The 25,184-nt window shown below is 41.1% G+C and overlaps 1 protein-coding gene across 2 annotated transcripts; it reads right to left on the reverse strand.

Annotated features, from left to right (window-relative positions):
• Window positions 1-1,597: 1,597 nt before the first annotated feature.
• ccdc186 (coiled-coil domain-containing protein 186) lies at window positions 1,598-24,670 on the reverse strand. Of its 2 annotated transcripts, none has more exons than XM_080049689.1 (16): window positions 24,559-24,670; window positions 22,018-23,030; window positions 21,464-21,590; window positions 20,080-20,208; window positions 18,780-18,992; window positions 17,386-17,505; window positions 16,394-16,498; window positions 15,561-15,659; window positions 14,139-14,225; window positions 13,901-14,043; window positions 12,012-12,267; window positions 10,887-11,076; window positions 9,234-9,314; window positions 8,740-8,968; window positions 3,290-3,509; window positions 1,598-1,826 (listed from the first exon to the last, which is right to left on the reverse strand). In XM_080049689.1, exons 2-16 carry the CDS (start codon window positions 22,971-22,973, stop codon window positions 1,743-1,745), a joined length of 3,039 nt encoding a protein of 1,012 aa, XP_079905815.1. In that variant the 5' UTR covers window positions 22,974-23,030; window positions 24,559-24,670; the 3' UTR covers window positions 1,598-1,742. The 2 variants fall into 2 exon arrangements, with proteins under 2 accessions (XP_079905815.1, XP_079905814.1); XM_080049688.1 differs by having other exon boundaries at window positions 9,216-9,314.
• Window positions 24,671-25,184: the final 514 nt, after the last annotated feature.

Below are 25,184 nucleotides of genomic sequence, written 5' to 3' on the forward strand. Positions count from 1 at the left end.
ACCTGAACAGTTTGTCTTTTTATCCACAAAAAATATTGTGCACACGGTGCAAAGAAAAAAGGTTCTACAAGCTGTTAACATGTCAGTGGCTGCTGTTTCGATGAGGAATGCTGATGATTGCTCACAAACCACTTTTAGGGAAGCTGAGACATAAACATCTTCAGAAGCTCTTGTCTGATTAACGACCCTGTTGCCAGTTGGTACTAATGAACTTCCTGCAGCAGGAACATTTAAACAAATTGCTGTGAAGGGAAGGCAAAAATGCTCAAGGCATTCGTTATCTAAAATTGAGAGGGGAGACCAAAAATTCAAAATGCACGATGATAAAGAAAGAAAAATGGGTAACCCAGATATACTTCAACTAAGTACTGTTGGCAACTATTTAAGCCAACAAAAATGGAAATAAATTTAAAACAATGATCACATTCAAATGGCAAGACTAAAGACCAGCTCTTCGTATCAACCTATCACTGTAACATGATTTTATATTTGTCGGTTTTCGTTTTCTTCACTTCATAACATTAGGATACCTCCACGCCGATGGCACAGTGCTGTTGGCTGCATGACACACTGCAGAGAGACCGGAAGCCTGCCTCCTTAAATCTAGCACCTGTGTCGCACAGATGGGTGGCTCTGCTGATATGAGGCACCTCGCTTCACCGGCTTGGTCGTAAGTGCTGTGTGGAGCAAAAGATGATGAAAAATGGGTAGGTGGTGACACACACAAGGTCCACACAAAAGCCGGCCAGGGCTGATCTGTCCTTTTCACTTTTGCTTCGTATTTGGGGAGTGCTGTGTAGTCAAGCAGCAGGAGCAGTCTTTTTCAACAAAAAATACATTAGGCTTATTGGCAGACGGACATCAGGAGACAAGTAGACAGGGAGCATGCTGGGAGGATAAGGACTCTGTTCTGGCACATTTGACTTCTCACAGGTATTTTTTCCCTCTTCTTTTAACAGGACACATTCACTATTTCCCATGTAGCACTTGTTTTACATTCATACTTGTGGCTATCACCTGACAAATCTTTCACAAGGCAGTCAAGAGTTTCAAGCTTGAAGCAGCAGGCCTTAAAAGTTTTTTGTGTGAGTGTTTTTTTTTTTACTTGGCAAGGCTCAGGGGGAGATGGACGTTGGCGTTAGCCAGAGGATGATTTGTTGTGCAGGGGGAGGAAACAAGAGGTGGAACAATGTGGATGGAGTAATGACAGTTCAGGTAAGTTCAGACACGTTCATCAAATGGACAGAAACTCTAATGTTCCTCCCGAAGAAGCAGCCTGAGATGCTACTGGCACTTACAACATTCAATTTACGCCTTCATATGTTGGGAAAACAAGTTTGTGTGTGTGTGTGTGTGTGTGTGTGTGTGTGTGTGTGTGTGTGTGTGTGTGTGTGTGTGTGTGTGTGTGTGTGTGTGTGTGTGTGTGTGTGTGTGTGTGTGTGTGTGTGTGTGTGTGTGTGTGTGTGTGTGTGTGTGTGTGTGTGTGTGTGTGTGTGTGTGTGTGTGTGTGTGTGTGTGTGTGTGTGTGTGTGTGTGTGTGTGTGTGTGTGTGTGTGTGTGTGTGTGTGTGTGTGTGTGTGTGTGTGTGTGTGTGTGTGTGTGTGTGTGTGTGTGTGTGTGTGTGTGTGTGTGTGTGTGTGTGTATCTCTCAAATGTTGCTATCCCTTCAAACATAGTGGGTCAAAGATTTCTCCATTAGTTCTTGGTCCTTTTATTTCCTTTGTCCCCGTGACATGGTTGTGTCACTTTCTCCTCGCTGCGTCCTCTGGATCTCTCTGTTGTTTTATGAGCCTCTCGATTTCGGCCCCGAGTGTCTGCAGGTTCTCCTGTTGGAGAGGGAGTAACAGACTTTTCAGACTGATATACAACATTTAAGTGACAAGGTATGAGAGGGACTGGTGTTTTGTTGCTGTACATCAGCAATAATGTAGGGGGAGAAGAAAAGATAGATTACCCCATTGCAGTATTGTGAAGTCTTAATTTGGTGTTGTGGTGTTTCTGTTTCAACTGTCACTTTATTGTGCCCATGTTATTTGTTTTCAAATCACTATTTCCTGCTTACCACCAATCATCTTTTATCCGCGGAAAGAAAAGTCGCTGTTTATTGCCTCATTAAAGGCTTTACATAGGGTGTCTGTCAGAAATGTTTGACATGATAGACAATCACAAGCTGCATGGTTGCAAACATAATCAATTAAAGCATCAAATGGATCAGTAATTGCAAGCAAGCAAAACACAACATAAAAAGAGATGTTTCCATATATCAAATCACAAACTTTAAAGCTGCACTCATCAATACGTTAATGTTTTATTCTTATCAACTCATACAATGACTATATGTTATGTGAAAGGGGTTACTCATATTGATGGACCCGCTTATAGAACTCACTGGATCCTACTGTTCTCCTCTGCTCTGTTTAAGCGTCTTTGAGCTTATTTCTTTTCACCAACAAGTTAACTGTTTTGACAAAACTCTTATTCTTATTCCTATTTTTTTTGCCTCAGGAGGCAGCCTTTTTTTAAATGAAAAACCTCTGACAAACTCCCGGTGCACCACCTACCCTGCACCAATTGGCAGACAGACAAAGTTGGCAACTAGACGTTAAACATTGAGCCAGAGATTTCCCTCGGGACTTGGTTGGTGGAGAGCAAAACAAAGCACGAGGGAAGGTGACTATGATCCTATCAGCACTGCTGGTTACATAAATCAGTGTATCATCCGGCCAAATCATCTCGAGTCAGGCTGCTCTTGTAAACTGATAGCCGAGAGGTGGAATGGATTCATTCACTTGGTTTAAGTGAGGTGCATTTGTTGGACTGAGCTCACAAACACTAATGCTGAATGAGGATGGATACTGTCTACAGTATAGGCTTCAATCAACTACCGTATTTCCGCCCATCAATTAGTCAAAGAGTAAACAGTGTCAGTCAAGAGTGGGGCACAGTTTCCTTACTTAGCAACTTCATCAATAATGCAGCTTCGGAACTGGACCATGGACCACAAAATCTGACATAGTTAATAACTACAAAAAGAATCCTTCTCAAAGATGCATGCACCACTAGAATGTGTGGTGGTGGTTTAATCTGCACAGCCCTCCCCACTCCGACTGTATTTTCCATTGGTAAAATGTGTTGGTTGTGATTTAGACATATCTCTAACCCAAGTCCTCCCCACTAATTTGCGAACCCAGTTGTTTCAGAACCCAGAGAAAGTGACTTAAAATACCTGGTTCAGGGGGAAAAGTCAAGTACTGAGGAAAAAAAACAAAAAAATACCACCAGATCTTACCTTGAGAGTAATGTTCTTCAGCAGTGTGTCTTCCAACACAGCCTGCAGCTTCCTGTTGATCTCAAGCGACAGGTCCAGGGTCAGCCCGCTGTCGGCCGGGTGGGAGGAGTAGAGAGAAGCCATGATGCCCCCCCTGCGGCTCAGGTGGGCCTTGTTAATGTCTGACGCCTCTGTAGAGAGGGCCCCCGTCTCCTCGCGCAGCACATAACCCTGGATAATTCTGCAGGGAGGACGAGAAAGGAGCGGAGTCAAACGGTGCGCTTCAAAGGCAAAAGGTGAAATTAAGTGAGAACGCGTGACATCAGTCGGAGGCTGTTGAGCAAAGAAAATATAGAAAGGGGGGATTTATGGGCGGGAGCGCGGAGAGAGCTCCTACAGGGGAATAAAACCGTTTCCAGCAGAAAGAAAGCAGTGGACACTTCTAGAATAGCAATTCCAGTGGGATGGCTTGTTGAACTCATGTTGTTCGTTCATTTCATTCATTCATAGGGAGAAGGTTTTTTTTTTTTTTTTATTGTGCCGGCCACAGAAGGAAAGCTAATGAAAACGGCATGCAGTAGACTGGGCTGCCAAGATTCAATTAAATCAACTACCTGCCCGTGTATTATGAAAAGTGAGATGCATGTTGATGTTCCTAATCTATTCTAACTCAATAACAATATAGTAGAAGGGTTATGTTGTGTTTTCATCTCAGCGAGAGGGACAGAAAGCGCATTCATAAGATAAACGGCTCTAAACTTCCTGTTGTCCACTTTTTCCATGCTCAGCGCAGACACCAACAACATGCAAGTGTGTTTCCATTTAGAGAATGGAGCCAGACAGAGCAGAGATTAGGATACAAATTCATTACTGCCTTCTACATAATTATCTTTTTCTTAATATGCAACACAAAGAGAAGGGAAACTATTACAAAGCACTATTCATGAAAAGGAGATGGTTAAGAAAATTAGCATGTGAAAATCCGGAACAGTTTGTATTTCTGTGCACACTCTGCCGGCATAAGGATGAGGATGCTCAGGCTAGACTTCAGGCATCAGAGATCAAAGATGAAACAAAGGTTTCTGTAGAGGGGATTGAACTACAAAGCTTCTGGAGCTGCAACTTCATTCTTAATTTCATCCTTAGACTTGGGAGTGTGGAGGATGTGAAGACAGTTGCGTTGGGTAAGACAGGAAAGGTCAACAACCTCCCTGTACATCCCCTCGGTACATCCCCCATGAGATCGGAGAGTAATCAATATTTTCACTGTGCCCAGGTGTGTACCTTAAGCCTAGTTCAAATTCAGGGTGTGTCTGAGGCGCAAGGTTTCTACTCAGTATAAATCACTTCAACTACCACCACCACCATCTACTACAACTCATTATCTAGCTACCAAAAAAAGAAACAGAAAAAAGAAAACAAATGGAAAACAGTTTGTGTACTACTACATCCTATCCCCTTTCAGTGCAGCCATTGCGTTTATCTTCATGTGTGGGGTTAGTAGAACTGCTCTGTGCAGATATATTATAGTATAGATCCAGTAGATGTATGGATCCAATCTAGACAATGACACTGACTTTGAGGGTTTGTCCTTTCTATTGTTGTGACATGAAGGGGCTGCAAACATGACATGACTTCTGTTAAAGGACATTTCAAATAGACCATGCATAAGTAGTGTTGGCTATTACCAAGGGGAAATAGCTGCATTGTTTTTACCTCGTACTACTGAGCATGCAGCAGAAGGGGACAGAATTAATGCATGCATTTAAAAGCACTTCTACTGGCACTCAGTATTGACCCTCTGTGAGAATAAAATAAAATCAGTCCCATCTTTAATAATTCAATGATGAATGTGTTTTCGGTCTTGGTATTGCAAGTATTAGCACAGCAGTCAACAAAATGTCAAGCCGCTGTATAAACCTTAAACTTTGTTGCAGTGTATGCACTACAAACGTACGAAGCAAAAAGGTGCAAAAAAAAAATTAAATAGTAGCTAAGTAAGCACTAAAAAAAGAAGCCACCATCATAAATTGTCTGCAGTCTCACATACACACACGAACACATAACCTGGGCTTGCACACACATAAAATGAGACTTACCTCTGACTACGCTTGCAAGGGTCCACATTTTGAACCCCAGTTCCATCGCGACAGTGTTTAGTAAAAAACAAAAAAAAGTGACAGAAATTAAAGATGTGGCCACATGGTGCGCTGAAGGGCATGCACAGGTCATCGGCAGGGGTGCAGAGATGTGAGCAATAGGTTTGAGGTAAGCAAGACAATGACTTATTTTGAAATGTTTTGGTGTCCAGCTGAGAGAGTGCGCGCATGAGGGCTGTAATCCAAGCATGCATGAAGTGAAGGTGGCAATTCTGGGTACAGAATGGCTCACGGGTGTGTTTTTGGGATCATATCGCAAAGTCTAGTTATTAAAGGTGAGTACACCTAGTGTCCATAAAGTGTCAAGACAGAGAGAGAAGATGCAGAAAAGAAAGATAGACGGTTAAAGCCACTACGAGTAACATGGTCCGTTGGTGGTCCCTTTGGACAAAAGCGGTAGTATTTTTACGACGCTCGCTGTCACAAAGCTGTTTTCTTGCTCGTGCCAGGCGTGCGAGTGTGAACTGAGAAGGGCGCAATATAGTGCATGTCCGTGTGTTGAAAGTGTGAGGGCACGGACTCTTTTCGGGTCCGTGAGAGTGGTTTTGACACTGCATCAACTAATGCCAGTCAGTGCTACACACACCTGATTGCTATGAGTTGATGCAGCAGTGTCACCTAACTACTCTCTCACGGAGCTGAAAGATTCCGTGTCCTCACAGAAGGCGAATGAACGAGAGACGGCAGTTAGTATGGATCACGATGAGGTAATGTGTTTGTGTTGTTGATTATTTCAGATAATGGTTATCTGATGATGGTGAAGCAAAGCAAACTTTGTGTTAGTACCAACCGCTCATTCATTTAGGAGTAAACACTGCAGTCTAGTTCGCTCCCGTGAAATTGTATACACGTTGCTTGGCAACGTCCTCGTCCCGCCCGTAGCCTATATCACTCTCCCTTTTAGCTTTTCTTCATTGCATTCTCTTTTTTTTCTTTGATGGTTCAGCCCCGTTATCAGTCATTATGACGACAAATAACTGTCTCAAACAAGGCTCCCGCTCCCCTTCCCTCACCTGGAGGGATAGGCTTCTCAAATCGCGTTGCTGCGCCACACTGAAATCTGCAACCAATACGGATATGTGACCATTGAGCCTGCACGAGCGAACCGAAAATCGGACTGGGTGTGCGACCAGACCAAAAGCAGTAATAAAAACTATATAAAAACGTCTTTCTTTGCACTGATGGTCTCGTTGGCTGTCAAGGGTAATTTATGATTATCAGAGGAAACATGAGGCTGTTTAAAAGATATTTAAATGTTACTCGTAGCTGCTTTAAAGTACTTAACTATACTCAGAACTATACAGGTTAAAACCTATGAGATTTTCTGTTTCATGTTGAAGGCTTTTTGTTGCCACATGTCCAACTTGTACATGCTTTATTAATGGAGATAATTCAAATCTTTATCATTTAGAACATATCTCTGTATGTCTGTATAATGTGCCAAACATCACAGGGATGGATATAATATATGTAAACTAAATCAAAAGCAGCAAGAAACTCCCGAGCCCAGATAACCTTGAAAGGATCCATTATAATTTATCTTGGCATAATTAGCAGGTGTGGATCCTTAATTAGCAACAACCGAGCCTGTATTGCTCCGATTTGCAGTATCAATTATCAGTAGCAGTTTACCAGATAAGTAGCCATCCCCACCTCCTGAACAGAAGGGCCTCCTGCTTTGATCTCATCTGGTTTGTTTCAGCATCATTTTCATTTGAGTCACACAAATGGACCATTTAGACTTAATGGTCATAACAACCAGGTGTGCATAGTAAAGGATAGACATCATTGCCCTTGAAGGATGAGGCTGCTGTTTTTGCAACTTTTAGCTCATTTACTATAAATCACATGTGCTGTATGAACATCACAGCCAATGACCCGTCTTTGACTTTTCAACTCTATATACATTTGTAAGATAGGTGGTTAAGTAGTTCAAGTAAATGAGCCTAAAGATTCAAAAGCACTTCTATAATGCCCATACAAAAGAGTGCTATGGATATGACAATGTAAAATAAAGTTTAGCCTATTGCCTTTCTACCACTAACTGTCCTAACTGAGACCCACTAAGCTTCTGCTTCCACATCTGTTTCTTTATCCATCATCTAGCTTCAGGCTTACAGTTAGCTCATCACCAGGATGTCCTGGAGGGATAGGGACAGAAAGGCAAAAAGGACAAATTAACATCCACATACTGGGTAGTGTAACACCCTCCTTCCCTGCTAAGCAGAGAGTTTTACAGAGCTAAATTTAGCCGGACAACCGTGGGATCCGTCCTCAATTTTAACTCTTGAATGTAGGTTGAGGCTAATAGATTCAAACCAAGTGTATGAGGAATGAGGTGAAGGAGAATAATCAAGTCGTCCTGTGTGTCACCCAGCAACAAAAGCTGACGGGATGCTGACCTTAAATGAACCTCTTGGGGTGATCTATACTGATCAATGAAAAATATTTTTTTTAAATGTTTCCATGTCTTAAGGGCCTTTGGTTTTATCAACGATATATGAAAAAAATATCATATTCACACCGTGTATTAATCCTGGCATTGAACCACAATCCACTTCAAGGCCTTACCAACATATGAAGTTGATATGATTAAGATCGCTCTACCGTCCTTCATACCATCTCTTTAGTTTAGGTGATGACCATGAATATGGATGTAAAATCATTAAGTATCCATATTGATGCACAATCAATCCTCCCCCGATCAGCTTGAACATAAAAAGATCTGAGTAAAGTTAGTCACAAATCAAAAGTGCGGCATGTGCATGAGTTTGAATCTTAAGACAGGAGCGAGGCATATAAGAAAGTAGGGGGGGGGCATAAACTGTGTATGTAAGCATATATTGTCTAGGTCAGCCCAAGCACGGGTACACCAGGGAGTGAGATCTGCTGTGCCTAAACATTTGGTTTACGGGTAAAGAAAATGTAACTGCAGTTAGTTGTTAAACCTCGGAGCATTCTTTTCTATTTTCTGCTTGTATAGTTGAATGGCTGCTGTCAAATTGTAGAGGTGTTGGCGGCAACATTAAGCAAGCTGAAGGGTATGAAACGCGGAATGAGACATTTGAATTCTTTCATTTGCACTGGGAGTGCTGACGATTTGCAAACTTTATCCATCCATCAGGGTTGTGTGAGCAAAATATATACACCACCATCGACTGCACCAGTGAAATATGAGCACCCAGCATTATACGGTCAAACTGCTCCCCCCCAAAAAAAATAATAGTCAGCATTGTATTTTGCAGTACAAAAAAATAATAGTGTACTGAAAATGTTCTGTCCATCTGCCTTTGTGTGTTCCAGGCCACTCACTTGGTCTTTTTGCGGATCTCCTCCACCAGCTGCTTGATGTGATCCTCCATGAACTCGATTTTCTCCTGCTTGCGAGCCAGGGCCTTTTGCAGACGCACAATGCGATCCACCAGCACTGCCTTGTCCACCTCTGGGAAGCTGTCCACGACCATCACCGAAGGACCCGACTGGCTCTCTGGCGAGCGCTCGTCAACACCACTGCTCCCAGCATGCCGTGCGTTCAAGGAGCCTGGGGGAGGATATAGATATGAACTTAGATCAAAGTTTATCGATGGGACTTTGGTCATGTATCAATTAGCTATGAGCTATTTTATATATTACAAAACTTTAGATTGCCTTTTCACTGTGAGTTCATTAAGTTTTGAAACACTACCTATTTTTGGAGGGACACCAGAGGAAGAATATAAAAACTTTATAGGGGTGCATATTGGAAAAACTAAAATGATATTACTTCTGTGTGTGTGTATAATACTAACCAAATCCAGGAGCAGTACCTGAGGAACTTGAGCGACTGCCCATACTGCTGGCATCCCGGTCGCAGCCTCCGTTCTCAACCTGCTCCAGTTTCTTACGGGCTGTAGAAAAAGAGAAAGAGAAGGACTGTCAGAGACTTGACACCAATACAGTACATACATACAGTGCTAGACATGAAAGTCACCGTACATGCTTTGACGTGATTAATGTTGCCGTTTGTAAATGCTGCATATTAACTGAATCAATCGAGTTCTTGCACTGTGTAAATTCAAAATTCAGACATAAATACTGTGTGTAGACAACCAAGCAAATCTTTGCATTTAATTGGCTGTTTCAAGAAAGTATTTGGTATTTTCACTTTACAAATCAATTAAATGAAGACCAATGAGTCCGACCAATTTCCTATAATCAACTTATATTCCCCAAGTAGCTTGTTTAATTAAAATATTTTTATGATTGAGCCAATGAGTGATTGCGTCACCTTGAAATCATTGTCCTACTGCACTTCTGGATATAGACCTTTAGTCACTTGAATTTTTATTCTACTTTATGTATTTTGTTCTTTTTATATCATCTGTTATTTATGAGGCCATCTTTTCAGTAACTATTTGAAATAAAATTGCTATTACTATTTCAACACAAGCCTTGTGTGAGCAAAAACAGATAATACTGACTGGGATTATGTCTTCAAATACATATAAAATACATATTATAGCCCTGCCAAAATGAACTGCATATGAAATGTTATAAAACAAACTATTGCAGTCACAGGGTCACAAAAAAGTCAAAGCTAAGCATCCTTGCTTGACTGGACTCACGTAGCTTTCCCCTGTGAAGGTGTCTTCCTGAATGAAAGTGACGCAAGGTTGCTTTTGAAGAAGATTGCACGCTCAGCAAACCTTCCATGCATAAACAAAAAGGCTTAAAAATGACTGTACTGTAGTCAGAGAGTATAACTGCAACACTGATGAATCATCACTGGCTCTGTCCAAATTAAAAAAGTCCCCAGTGTCCCACAGGATAACTGAAAGTGAAAAGCTTGTGCATGCAGGATAATTGCGCTGATCTTCATTCTTTATATAAAGTATAATCCCAGCATGGAAGAGCATAAACTCTCTATACACCGACCCTATCTCAACACACCAGCCATCTCCCTTGTGTCTGATCACTCTTCTTCTTCCCATCTTTAATCTGTCTGTGTGACCTGACATTACAAGTACGGAACGTCTCCAAGTCGAGCCCTTCTATAGTAAAGATGAGATATCCAATTCGAGTGGAAATAGGTTTATGGACACAGTGGCCACTTTAGCAGGACTGGAGATATAATGCTTTTAATACCTTACTATTTAAAGTAAATGCTATTTACAGTATTTCTGACAAATGGTGTCCCTTTGTATGATAAATACATTTGTTCAACAGTGCCATACATATTTCACAGCATATTTAAAAGTTGGACTCTGGAGAATGCTGTTTGTCAAAATCATTTAAAAAAAAAATTAATGACAACAAGCATTCTCCAGGATCGCTGGCTCCACCTTTAATTACACATGTATTTCAAAAAGGCAGTGCCACACCGTCCATAGCCACTTCATGTCTAAGCTACGTGGCTTTCATTGAGGTGCGAGTGTTCTCATCTGCTGTAGCGTGAAGGGAACCAGAGAAATGCACTGAACCTTGCGTCAGTTGCTTGGTCAGGTCCTTGATGTTGGCCGCTTGTTTCCTCCTCTGTGTGACCAGCTCGTCCCTCAGCTCCTCCACTCTGGTCTTCAGCGCGGCGCCCTCGGCCTGCAGCGCCGCCCGCTCCTCCTGCAGGCCCTGCACCTCCTGCTGCCTCAGCACCTCTTCCTCTCTCAGCTGCCGCGTCTGCACCATTCATGGGACAAGGTGAAACAGGGTTTTTTTTTTTTTTTTTTATGTAACAATGCACTAACAGCAATGACCTCGTGGCTAGATATTGTGTGACAAAGGCTACTTGTTCCAAAAACAAATGACACAATCTAAGCAACGTATAATTGAACTGAACAAAAATAAAATGACTAATTATTTTGGATTTCCTCCTGAATGTCAAGCAAGGAAATTGCACGATATAAAAAAAAGGACGCTCCCATGTCAGACAACTCAGCTGTTACAAGTTAAATTTCAGGAGCACATCTGATGATCATTCTGCAGATAGCACATTTGTTGTATGTTTTGTTAATCAAAAAGGGGTAAAACACTTTTCAACAGAGACTGACCATAGACGGAAGAGTCATTTTGACAATAAGACCCTTATGCCATTAAAGGGATGGTTCAGTATTTTTAAGGTTGGGTTGTATGACCTACTTATGCATAGTTAATCTATTCCCTGTTGGGCGTTCTTGCTGACATGGCGATCCCTTCTGCTAGAGCGACATCTCCCCCAAACTCCTTATAGTGACTGAGCTGATTGCCATCTCTATAAAAAGGTAACATACTTACCATGTATAAGTACCTCATACAGTACAACTCACACTTGGAAAATAATGGAACTATCCCTTTAAAGGTTTCAAAAAAAATTATCCCACATGATTTACGTGAATAGTATTCAGCCAATTAAAAAACAGTTAAGTCTCAATCGTGTATCACTTCTCTCCAGCACTTTATATATGGAGAGAATCTGACGCCATATTTGTACGCCATGTTTGTTGTTTATTTTATTGTTATTATTTAGAAGAAAAAAAACCTATAGCTAAAGTATTAAAAAAAAATAAAATAAAAAAAATGATGTATCACTTCTACACCTTCACTCTATTGCTCTGTGTGATCTAAAATTGACGGACCTTCTCGTCCAGTAGCCGGTTGGTCTCCTCCAGCTTGGCTTGGAGCTGGTTGAAGGTGCTGCTGAGCTGATCCAGTTGGGATTGCAGGCCGTTGCTCTCCGACTGCAGATGGGCGTTCTTGCTGCTCAGCTTCTCGGTGAAGCCCAGCAGCTCTCCCTCTCGCTCCCTGCTGCCCTGCACGTCACGCTGCAGGTCGGCCATCTGGCTGGTGAGGCCCTCCGTTTCCTCGCGGAGAGACGCAATCTCCTGTTTATCGCTGCATTGCATGACAAAGACAATGATTGGGGGGGGGGGGGGAGTATTAGGACTCGGGATTAAATGGGCTTTCGGTAAAGACTTGCCTTCTTCTTGTGTGAAATGAGAAGAAGTAGGAATATAATTATACGCGAGAATTGTATGCCACAATCAATACATTAGAGTTATTAAGACACAGAAAATGGCATAGTATATACTGTTGAAATAAAAATAATTTGCTATTTTAATTTGCATGTTAGATATTACTGTTCACACTCATTTCAAATGACATACCATCCATTATTTCATTAAAATAAGCCAGTTCTTTTGCATGAGCAGTCATATGGACCACAGAACTTATAGGCTAGATGAAATGAAAAGTAACAGTTTCATTTCGGATTTACAAAATAACTGGTAAAAATTAGGCCATACATTCATTTTTGTCAGCATGATTCTCACTGGATGTGAATTTGTCAATGGACCAAGGAGCTTGTGGCATTAAATGATTCATTCCTTGCCAACAAATAGAAGATGTTGGTACGATGGAAAACTTCCTGAAAATGATGGCCAGATAAAAAGGGGAAAAACCAGATTTGGCATGAATCCCTTTGGCTTGACGCATCCCACTTGTTATGGCCCTCTGGCACGCACAGAAAGGAACGTTTCAATAAGTGATAAGTCATCTGCATATGGCCGACAGAGCCTCAAACTCAAGGAGGGACCTGATTCCCTTCCTGCCCTGTGTGCTATATCTGTCAATGGCCTATCTTAAAATCCTGTGATATGCTACTTGAAAAAAATAAGGAAAAGGGACCAGAACTATATATACACAACCTGCACTGTTCTCAAAACCAATTATGTTTGAATGGTGAAAGAGGTGCACGAGTTAAGAATTGAATTGAAACTGGCCTGCAATTAACCCAATGTATCACGGTCTGTCCCTTTTTAAAAATACACATGCGGTTTTTCGCTTACCCAAGCAGCTAATTAAGACATTTGACTACTTCTATATGGAAAGGGCAATTATAAATCCCTGCAGATTAAAGAACAGATTAATTTTACCTAAACCATAAAGCCCTACGATAACAACACCAGACCTCGCATATACAAAGTCAACAGCAAGCAACAACAACAACATAAAACTGTCAGAGCAGCCATTATTGTCATATTTCTGTGTTGCCATCCTCCCACAGACCCATAGTTTAGAGTCGCGGACACCATACAATGCTGAAATGTATTACTAAAGCACAGGGTCATTTAAAACATTTTTTAAACTAAACGTCTCACATAGGCATTAGGCTATTATTACAGTGCATTACAGCGTTTGAGTTTTACTTAGACCTTATCAATGAATGTTGACATTTACAACTAGCAAATCACACTCCAATTTAGAAGGAGGGATTACTACTGGCAATTATTTGCACAGAGAACACGCATCTCGGAAAACAATCAGTGTCAGTTTATTTTACACTCATGGAAAACAAAGTGTCCTTGGCCTATGTTGATGTATGTCACCGTGCAAACCTATAATCCTTTGGTCACTCCTTTTAAGATGCAACACTGATTCAACAGAGCGTATAATAGATTGTGCCCTTCAGCGTGTGTTAGTGTTAGCATTACATACTTAATGCTGCAGTGTGTAAATGCATTTGTACCGTTGACTCTGCTCCTGGAGCGCGTCGATCTCCTCCATCTTTTCTCTCTGCCGGCCGATCTCAGCCTTCTGCCTGTTGATCATCTCCCTGTACTTACTCAGCTCGTCCTCCCAGCGTGGACGCTCGTCCTCCAGACACTTTAGCTACACAACAACAACAGAGTGGAAGGCCTGCTTATCAAGCTGATTTACATTGTGTACACATACTGTATGTTAGAGCTCTTATCTGTTTGACAAACCTTGGTACGTAGAGTATCGAGCTCATCCATGCCCTCTTTGTAACTCCTTTTCAGGTCTTCCAGTTCCTTGGCCTTCACTCGGTGCACCTACGAGACGCATCAAAGTTCTCCATTGAGTATTCATCCACTTTTATGTCTTTTGAAAAAACTGAGCCACCTAATATAAACAAGTTCCGTTTCTAAAATCTATGAATCCTGATTCTAAGAAGGTTTCCGCTCTGCAAATTTGCAATTGTTTTTACTAAGATGTAATACTCATTACCGATTCAGTTGAATGTTTTTACACATTAATTTAACCCTGAGTCACACTTAATGGAAGAAATTTCTCTTTGGAAAAAAAAAAATGGCACCACTTCATCGTAGATGCATTTCCTGGCAATCCCAGAGCGGCATTCATTAACTTTGTTTTGCTCACGCACTCATCAAGCACACAAAAGCAAAGCTTCATGATGTTTCATCTCATCTTTTGAAAAAAGCCATTAATGGCACTGCTGCTGCTAGTCAACTTCTCCATGAAAACTATTAGTAGCCTGTGTGGTATCCAAGACAACATGCCAGTAATGGAGGGGTCAGAGAATGTTTTTCAACGTCCTCCATTCATCCCTTCCCATCCCATCTTAATGTTACCACACGCACAGTAATGAAAGGAACCTAACCTGTTTTGTGTACATTATTTATGACTGAATTGCATCATAACGTCTGTATAAAAACATGGTAAAAACTGTCCTAAAAACTATTTGCACCAAAGAATCAGGTCTACGCCGTAATGTCTCTTACAATTGAAAACTTATATCAATAACAATGTCTGATGCCACATAGTTAAAGTTAATTACTCAAATTTTTATGACCATATTTATTACACAAATGATAAGGCAGACAATTTGATGATTTCTATGCCCTGATGTAAGTAAAATTCAATTCAGACATTAACATATTTTAATGACCTTAATAAAGTCTGTGGAAGGGGTTGACTTCTTGTGGGTTGTTGTGTAAACAGGAAGCTTCCTATTGATTATTTCTAGGCCATTTATTTTTAAAGAGCCATTCCATTCCCAATAGGAGCAGGGAGAAAAACAGGCCATTGTGTTTGGATTGAGTCCATGTATGTGCATGTGTGCCTGCGTGTCTGCCTGTAGAGCCTACAGTTTGTGCCAGTTTAGTACTCATTCCTACTTATGGCAATAAGTGCATCTCAAATTGATGAAAACAGCTGAACATAAACATTTTTACTACAGGAGCTGGAATCAAGAACCACCGATAAAAAAAGTCTGAATTATGGCTTGGCACATCAGAATGTATAAGTCATTTTGAATTAAAAGCATAAAGTGCATTAGGGTTTATTTTGTTTTTCTGGTGGATCGTCACAGAAATGGAAAAGGAAACAAATGTAGACATGTAGGTTGGGTGTGTGTTGTGTGTCACCTCTGACTGGTCACTTTTCTCCTGCCGGTGTCTTTCCAGCTCTACTTTGGTCTCCCTCAGTTTAGCGTCCAGCTCGTTGGATTTGAGTTCCTCTGATTCCTGGGAGGAGAAAGGTGGGTAAAAGGTTCAGAAACAAGACGATATGCAGACAGGTGACATACATTGCAACGGTTTAATCAGCTATAAGACAGAATTAAAAAGAACGTAAGACATGGGGAGTGGGGGTAAAAAATTAAAGCGAATGATGACCATGAGACACCGAAATAAAATGTCCATGTTTGCAACCAAGATATCTGGAGGTAATGTTGGTTTTAATTTCAACATTTCAAAACATATGTTTTTTGTGTTATTTGGAGATTCATGTAAAGTGGTTTTGTTTTGAAGTCTTGCTCCATTATATGCAGGCAGGGTTTGTGAATGATTTGATAACAAACTGCTGACCAAAGAATATAGTCGCTCATGAATGATGAATCTCCTCCCTCACAGAGAGAAAACACAGGCGGCTCTTTACTACCATCATAAGGTGGAAATGAAAACTGCCATTGGGGAGAACCAATTTAGTTCCAAGTTGAATTTTGATTATTTGATAAAACCTTTTTGAATTCTAGTAAGTAAAATAAATAAATAAATAATATTTGACTCAATTGGTTATTGAATTGATTGATACAGATGCATTGTGACATTAGCCAAAAAGACATGCAGTCTCAATCTACATCCATTCAATGCACACACACACACACACACACACACACACACTGTTTCTCCGACAGACGTTGGCAAATGACCAAGAATGTGAGCAAACGTAAAAGATCCATGTGATAAATCTCACAGACCTGGTATGTTCGGATCATGTCCTTGCAGTTCTTGCGGATCTGTTCAGTCTCCTCTTTGGCCTGGGCCAATTTGGATGTGTTCTCTCTCAGTTTGTCTTTAGTTTCCTGCACACACAGAAACATCATTTTGTAATAAAGACACGCACACAAAAAAGGCATTTCACTTTAAAGCAAGACTTGTGCTGTATAAAGATATAACAATCATTTGTAAAAATAAGTTATTTGTATGGCAACAGCACATATCATAATACCCACACACACCCACATTCATACATGTAGAGATAAATTGATTTATGTTTCTTTTTGGCTTTTTTTTCCTCTTTTAATATAGTTGCAATATTTTTGCAAATGACATTTTCAAAAATAGCAACCATGTTAATGGCGATCATTACTGTACCATTTTCACTCCATTTCATTTTCGCCCCCGAATCATAAGACGCATCTAATCATGTTTTCTTTCTTTCACAGAGCGGATGCAAATGAAATGACGGAAAGGGGAAGTCATTTATATCCTGGAAAATACTTTGCAGGCGCACATCTTTGACAAACAACAGGCGTGGTTTTTCTAGACTAAATGAAGGAAATCAACATTGAAAAGAAAGGTAAGTAGGTTCTTTCAAACAAATATGGGCAATGTGTCCACTGTATACTGAAGCTACAACGACTTTATTTAGTAAACCGTATGTATGCCATGTAAATACAGCTGTTTGTATTCAGTGTATCATTTGATTAAAATTTGCCTGCAGCATTTTCAGGTTCATACCGATGTCAACAACATCATCCAAAGCACCAGGATATTATGACCAAGTAATTCAAATATACGGCTCTCTCTCTCTCTCAAAAGATTATTTTTCCTAGTGTAAAGTACATTTGTGTTGTGCAATGTTACATGCTGTTTGACAACAATTCTGATTAAATCATTACTTAAGTCTCAACATGCCTGGTCGATAAGATTAAAACAAAATAATACAAAAACAAAAGAGTTACATTACCTTGTGTGCATCCGCCTCACTCTTTAGTTTGTTCTGGGCCCATTTGACCTTGATTAGATGCGAGTTGATTTCCTCCTTCAACTTCTCCACCTCCCGAGTTAACCTGCCAACCTCGCCCTCCTGAGAACACAGAGAGAAGCCGGAACAATATGAGAGGAATGGACAGCAATGCGGATCTATTGTTCGAGCTGAGAATCTGGCTTGTTGCTTTGATGATTTACCCCCAATGTTTATATAAAAGCATACAAGTTGCAAGTAAAGATAAGACTCAAACCAGTGTTATGAAGACTATGACGAAAACGTCTGTATACCATATGCACCATGCAATGTACACAACATCTGTGACAGAATAATATGTCAAAGTATAAACATTGATGGCAAGACATTTTCCCTGTTAAAAGGTCACATATTGTTCTCATTTTCAGTTTAAAAATTAAAAATTTGGGTTTTTACTAGAAACAATTTTTAATGGTGTAGTGTCCAACAAACCTTTTATATTTATCTCAGTGCCATTGCCGAATCTGCTCTTTTAAGCCTCTGTCTGAAACGCTCGATTTTAGCGCCTGTGTCTTTAAAGAGATCCTATTATACTACTTTTCTGGTCTTCATTTCTTGTTAAAAACTGCTATAGAGCAACCTGACACGAATCACATCACAAAAAACTATGTAGATTTTCGGGATTCTCTTCCTCTTACCCTAGCGAGCACAGCAGTCTCTCTCTACACACTGCTTTGAGCTTCTCCGCCCCTCCCCCCCCTGCTGCAAACCCCACTCCGTTGTGATTGGTTACCTTCCTTCCAGCAGCGGGAAATTTTCAGGAAGGTGGGGGCATGCAGCCGGAGCTTGCCTGAGCGGCAGCATTACCATACATGGAAACATGACAGAAACGACCCGAGCGTGACAGAAACTATCCGGAAATTTGAACGAGTTCGGCTCGACCGGCTGCCATAGTGTTTAGTGCTCTGCATAGCCACCCCAGACGGTCAGCAGGGAATACGTCGAAATGCATGTACGTAATTATTTGATACTCTAGTATGGTTAAACATGACTATATATCATTATAACAACGTTTATAGGTCATAAAAGTCGAAAAGTATCATAGGTCCTCTTTAAGCCCTGAATCTTACTGCCAGTTAGATTCCTTGTATTTATTTATTTATTTACTGTACAACATTAAGCAGGCCGTAAGTTAAACATTGATACATTAACCAATAGTATGAAACGTACTGTGAACTAAATGTTTTATTTTTGTCAGACGTTAACCTTCCAGCTAAAGAGCAAATAAAACATGGGTCAGCAGAGCTGTTGAATCTCTATGTCATCTTGCTATAAAGTTTTCAAAATGACAATGCTTTAACGAGGCAATTGAAAAACTGACGTAGTAGTTTAGTTACCTTAGCGTCGTAAAGCTGCTGCAGCCGACCTTTCTCCTGAGCCAGCTGGTTTCCTCGGAGGGCCTGGCGGTCTACCTCCTTGGTGGCTTCTCTTAGCCGCTTCTCCAAACTCTCCTTGTCCCTCCTCAGGTCCAAGGCCTCTTTCTCCCCACGCACATACTTCATCACCATGGCCTCCTTCTCTTGGCGCGCCTCCTCACACTTCTTGTTCACCTGAAATGGGTTGTTTATATCATGGAGGGTTGAATCATTTAGCACACTTCAGTTACTGAGCTGCTTCCCCTGGTAGAGGAAAATGTATGGTCAACTTCCAACTGGACCTGAACAATGACAGTCTGTCTATACCTCAAGCCATTGTTCAGCCTAGCACTTTAAAGAGGAGGACACAGCATGTTACCACCCAAACCACCTCATTTTTATTTAAAGAAGAGGAAAAGATCAGTCAGATGGCATATAGTTTCTAAAGTGACATGGTTAAATGTTTTGAAATCCTGGGGGGAACTGTTTATTAGGACTGGGTCACCGTCTTAATAATAATGTAAGACTGATTCACAGGAAAGGCTTACTGGTAAATCTACCTCGTATTGTTCACTGAACAGTGAAATTAAAAATTGTGTAGTGTGACCAAACTGTCAAGAGAATGGCACCCTACATGGTTGAAACCAGGTGTGCAACTATTGGATGAAAAATTTGCTTTTCTGCACCGTTCGCCTAACAAGTCAAACAATCTGCAATAACAAGAGTTTGGCGTGCAGAGACCTTGACCGATCAGCCTCTAGTTTTGTACAAATGTCTTCAGAGATATGCGAGATACATCTTCTGGAAAACGGCTATTATTTTAGATGTGAATAAGCTTTATTTTAGCTTCTGTATTTCAGCTTAAACAATCATTTAAATCTAAAGATGATTAAAACACTTTAATGTAATGTGATACCATTAACTGCCAATGATATTGATGCATAGGTCTGAATGAAAGTTTATAGACGGACATATTGAAGATCCTTTAGAAGGAGATACTCCTCAAACCATTTGCATTTTGTACGATGCAAAGAGTACAAGGTTTTCCTACCATATTCCAAAAGAAAAACAAAAAAAAACTGGAATGGGTATTGGTCATAGATTTTTAAAATAAAAACACTGCGAGTTAACTGCTTTAGCTCAGCAAAATAAAAAATGTACAGCAAAAGTATCAAACGGAAGAAAACCAGGAACAGAAATAAGGGTCAGACCAGGGCAAAACTGAGCTGTATGAGCAGCTATTCAAAGGCTCTCGCAGTATTTGGGGATTTCCCAGTTCTACCTGTTCTAGCCGGTGTGTCATCTCCTTCTGCATGTGCTGGAGGGCAGCCTTGGCCGCATGATCCTGGTGAATGAGTCTATCCCGCGACTCCTTCAGTTCCCTCAGCAGCTCCTCCACCTTGCCCTCCAACTGCACAAACAGGGAGGATTTTAGGGTAAGTGACTGGTTGGGCAACATGTCAAGAACTGGGCCACACCTGGGCTAACCTGCTACACAGGATGACAGACAGCTGACACAAAATGATTGAGGCATAATAAATCTAGATGGCACAGACACAAGCAGCCGGGCATTTTTCTATTCCTCAAAATAATTTAAAATTATTGTAAAAGACAACAGTAATACAACTTTTAGATATATGTTAGATAATTTTTTTTACCCTTTTTCCTGAGACATAATCTGTGTTGACCTCATTGTTTTATGCTTTAGACTTACCTTTATAATTTTACTGAATCAAAATGGCCATTCGCAATAGATGGTTAATCTATCAAGGCTTTCTGTGGTTGTGGGGGAAAAACGGGAGCTCCCACCATGACAAACATCCAGTTTATACATTGGATGTTTGCCGTAAAATATCCTTCCTACACGCTTTTGCTTGCACAGCGCTTAAGCAAACCCTGTTACCTAGAAAGAATTCATCCATGGTTCGTCCATGGCAACAGCGATGTGAGTGTCCACTGAATACAAAAGGTCCAGTGAATAAGAGACGTACTTGTATTTTGAGTGCTATGTAGATGTAAGCTTTATAAATCAAAGGGCAGGACACACACACACACACACACACAAACACACACACAAACAAATGAATGCAGCCTTTCATGCAAATTTCACATGTTAAATGCCAGTAATCAGAGCACTGTGTCCTTTTTTTCTCTCCCCACCAGCCAGCTTTGTTTAACTTCCTTAATTACCAGCTATACATGGCTAGAGGCCAGAATTAATTGAATTGGTTTGTCACTGTGACCGATGCTGCTGCACACCATTTTTCCTCTGGTTTTTCCTGTAATTGTGAGGCAGCTCTAAGAAGAGATCAAATGTCCCCTCATATTTTACCTATTCGTTTTTTTTAACCATATTAATTGGGATCAAGCAATTTCTACATTTTGAATAAGGAAAATGTATTAACACGGATTTGTGGTATTAACATACGCCACTGGTCAGCTTTGTGTTTTTTTTTTCTTTGAGCAGTGACAGTCCATTACACTAAACATTGTTGTAGGGTGAATATACTTTCATAAATGTGTTAATACTAGCTTGTAAAGGCATGCATGAAGGACAAAGCCCAGTATTTTAGAATGCATTTAAAAAAAATCAATACATATTTTATTTGACCAATGCCATATATGATCACGAACAATGAGAGTAGACCATAAAGAATCAATCCCACCTTTTTAATTGTGGCCATGTGCTGCTTTTCTGTGTCTGCCTTCTTTTTCAGCTCTTCCCTCATGTTGTCCTTCTCTGAGCAGATACCCAGGATCAGCTCCTGATGCCTCTTGTTCTCCTCAAGCAACCTGTACACACAGACACACAAACACACAAGCATACAATACAAATTCAGGTCAAGTCCACACAACGGGCAGTGCAGGGCACGAAAGTATGTGGATTATTCTTTGTCACTTAGCCAAAAGCTCCAATTTCATTAGTGGAAAACAACGCTTTGGCTGTAAAACAAATATTCTGGTGTGTCAACTTAATTAAGATGGATTTAATACAACCAATGGGGAAGAAAGAAACATAATAGCTAATAGGTTAATCTCTTTCTAAACTGACCCATTCCAATGGAAGCCAAGTAAATATACAAACAGCCGTTTGAAATGATGTGATGAAGGTGGCCTACAACATCAGCAGGCTACAATAGGAATCAGATAGACCAGAGACTCAATCTAATAACTGACACCACAGTGCATGACTTGTAACTGACAAAGAGTGGCAGCTTACCTCTGAATAGCTTTCTCCTGCTGCGTGTACTTTTGTTGCACACACTTCTCAAAGACCATGATGCAGTCCTCCTGGTCTGCAGGGAGACCATTGACCGGTGGGCTCCCTCTCCTCTCACCTCTACCTTCACCCCTGGGCAGCTGACAGGCTAACAGTTCTGACTCCAACTCATCCAGCAGTGACTCCTGTGACAGCGAGCGCTGGATCTGGGAAATGAGCTTTCGGCTGCAGTCGGTGTCATACGGGCTGGAATGGGAGGGGGCTGAGGTGTTGGCACTGGTTTGTGGGCTGGAAGCAGGCGAGGACGAGACGGTGTCTGAACTGGGGGTAGAAGGGCCATTAGAGATCCCAGACGTGGTCGTGGAGTCGGTCGTGGAGGAGCTTTTGGAATCACTCTGGACGGAGGAGGACGACGGACTCTCAGCTGAACCACAGTCATCATCAGCAGGCGATGGCTCTGTGGAACAATTTGTAACCGAGGCTTGTGGCTGCTCGTCGCCATTTGGAGTGGTCTCGGGAGAATCACCCGCTTTATCAAAAGTCAATGAGGTTTCTATTGTCCCTTCAAGAACAGAAGGAGAGCTTTCTAACACATCGTCAGAAACTGGAACTGGCGCTACCGAAACTCCGCCAGCCTCATTTGAAAGGGAAGTTGTCCCGCCTTCAATGGACACCGTACCGCTTTCAGTATCGGCAGCCAGTTCACTCCCCTCTAGATGTTCCCGACTGCACGTCTGAGCTTCAGTCTTAGCGTTTGTGTCCGTCTGAACATCTGTCATAGTCTTGATTAATTCACTGTCAAGCTGAGGATCATCCCCCGCTTGATTGCACTTTTCTAACTCATCTGCACTGTTGTGAGATGTTTGCACGGCCTCTTCCATGTTTGATGTTCTGTTGTGAAGCTGATCTGCCGGGTGCGACCCCTCCGACTCAGTCTCAACCTCGGATCCTTCCATGGCGTGTGTGTCTGAGGCAGACACCAGGCTGTTCCACAGTCCCTCTCTGCTTCAAATCTGGTGGAGATAAGAGGAAGGACTTTACTACATCTTGTGACAACAGGTTTTCTGTGAACAGCCTACAATTCCTGGATGTCACCAATACAGCTCCCTTGTGCTTTTTGCATACTGTGCCTTTCTGGTCTATGGGTACAATCCCTGTCAATACTGCTCTCCTCTGATTTGCAAGTTAATCTGTTACCAACATCGACACACTGGCTTTGACACACACTAAAGGGGTGTGGTCCTGTCAACACCGGTGACAAAGGGACGTCATACAACTAAGATAAGTATTCAAGATTGTTTCCCAGGCTCATTTAATTGCATTCATTTTCAAAATGTAACACAAATCCATTCAGAGGTGGTGGTTTAAACACACCGGGGAGGGTCTGGTAATAATGTCAGTCTAAAAGGCAAAGTACTCTGCATTGTTTAACTTTAGCTTAAAAAGCATATACATTTAATATGAATCCAGATCAAGACCCATAAATAGCTCCTATGGGTTGCTACATGACAGAATATATGCTTCCATTCTCATGTTTACTTTTGGGAATAAGAAATACAACCATTATGGATTTGGTTGATATAACACTTTACTTGTTCACTTTATCATAAGGAAATGAACAAAATTAACCAGTAACTAAGCCCGTGTTCACTAAAATGGCAAAAGGCTAAGACACAAAGCGGCCATGTCTCAGTCTGTAACAATAAGTCACAGCTTGAACCTCTTAAAACAAACATTCCGCAGAATTTAAGAATGTTGTTACCTTGGAGGGAAAATGGCTTTGTCAGCATCCCTCACCCTAACCCTTATCCAACATTCCCACAGCTTAAATTGTCATACTTCTTCCATCTTTTCTCTACAGTTGTCCCATTCTGCCCTCATACATAAATGGCCAATCAGCTTCAAAATAAAAGCTTACAGTACCATCATCCTACTGTGATAAACACAACATAGCCACATACAGTACAAGCATCACAATCAAGCTGCCCATGTTAAGAAGTAAAAGCACAACGGCTGAAACACATGCAATGATGTTGATGCTCTTGTGACAGGTGTCGTGTTTTGACGCTGTCAAACGTATTTGACGTCATGTCAGTATGAAACACACCCTTTCGGTGTCAAAGCATCGGGTAGGTCACTGTGTACGTAGTCTGTGTGTGTAGTTAGCAAGCAGCTGGCCGGTGTGCCATTTGAATTTACAGCCGTTTTATTAACATTTCGGTGTATTTTACGTGAGCCCTACTGATACTGACTTTAGCTCGCCGGCTGTTTAGTTAACGTTAGCCGGCTGTTTAGCTAACGATAAGGTATTAGAAAACACATTATGTAGCGTAAAGCACATGCTTAACACAGCAGACTTTGATAGGGTGTTTCTCAAACCGATACGCTTAATTGCAGACTGACATTGTATGGAGCCACTGCTTACTTTAGCTTGCTAAGCTAACGCTGATAAGGGGAGGCGTTAGCTACAGCTACAAGTACAGTCCGTCACACTTCACATAGCATAAATGACAAATAAATATAGTTATATTTTCCACCCACCGAATGCGAAAACCCCATGGTGTAGCTCAACGAGGAGGCAGCCGGGATAAGAGTGAACTTTGAGCTTTCCTTCTGCCTTCCCAGCTGATAGACCCGACAAGTCACTTTGATATGACACATCAACAAATATGGCTACTGCGGAGGAAACGATGAAGTGATATCAACCAATGACAGCCCAGCGAGAAATGACGTTGGTCTGACGTCAACACACGACAGGTGCCCCTCCACTTAATTTTTCTCTCTCCAGAAACTTCAATATCGTAAGTTTACAAATACACCAGCGCATTATTTAACCTTTATTTACCCAGGCAAGCAAATTAAGAACAAAATTCTTATTTTCAAGTGCAGCCTGAATTAAGCATTAAAACATTGACATATTCGAAATGTCTTTCAGCCCTTAATAGTTGAGTGACTAATGCAACATGTAGGTAGGCCTATGTATAAAGTTCACGCTTATTCGATACTAAAACCTAACTTCTTTCAAAGGGTTCTATTTAAAAACCAATACAAAGTCGGAGGTTCCTACAGTTCTTGAAGGTATATGTATTTATTTGCAGTATTTGTGAAAATAAAAAATATTATTTTTTTTAACTACTGGATACATCCCAAAGGGCCAATATTTCAAT

Source organism: Ammodytes marinus, assembly GCF_949987685.1.
Source record: "Ammodytes marinus genome assembly, chromosome: 20".
Lineage (NCBI taxonomy): Eukaryota > Metazoa > Chordata > Actinopteri > Uranoscopiformes > Ammodytidae > Ammodytes > Ammodytes marinus.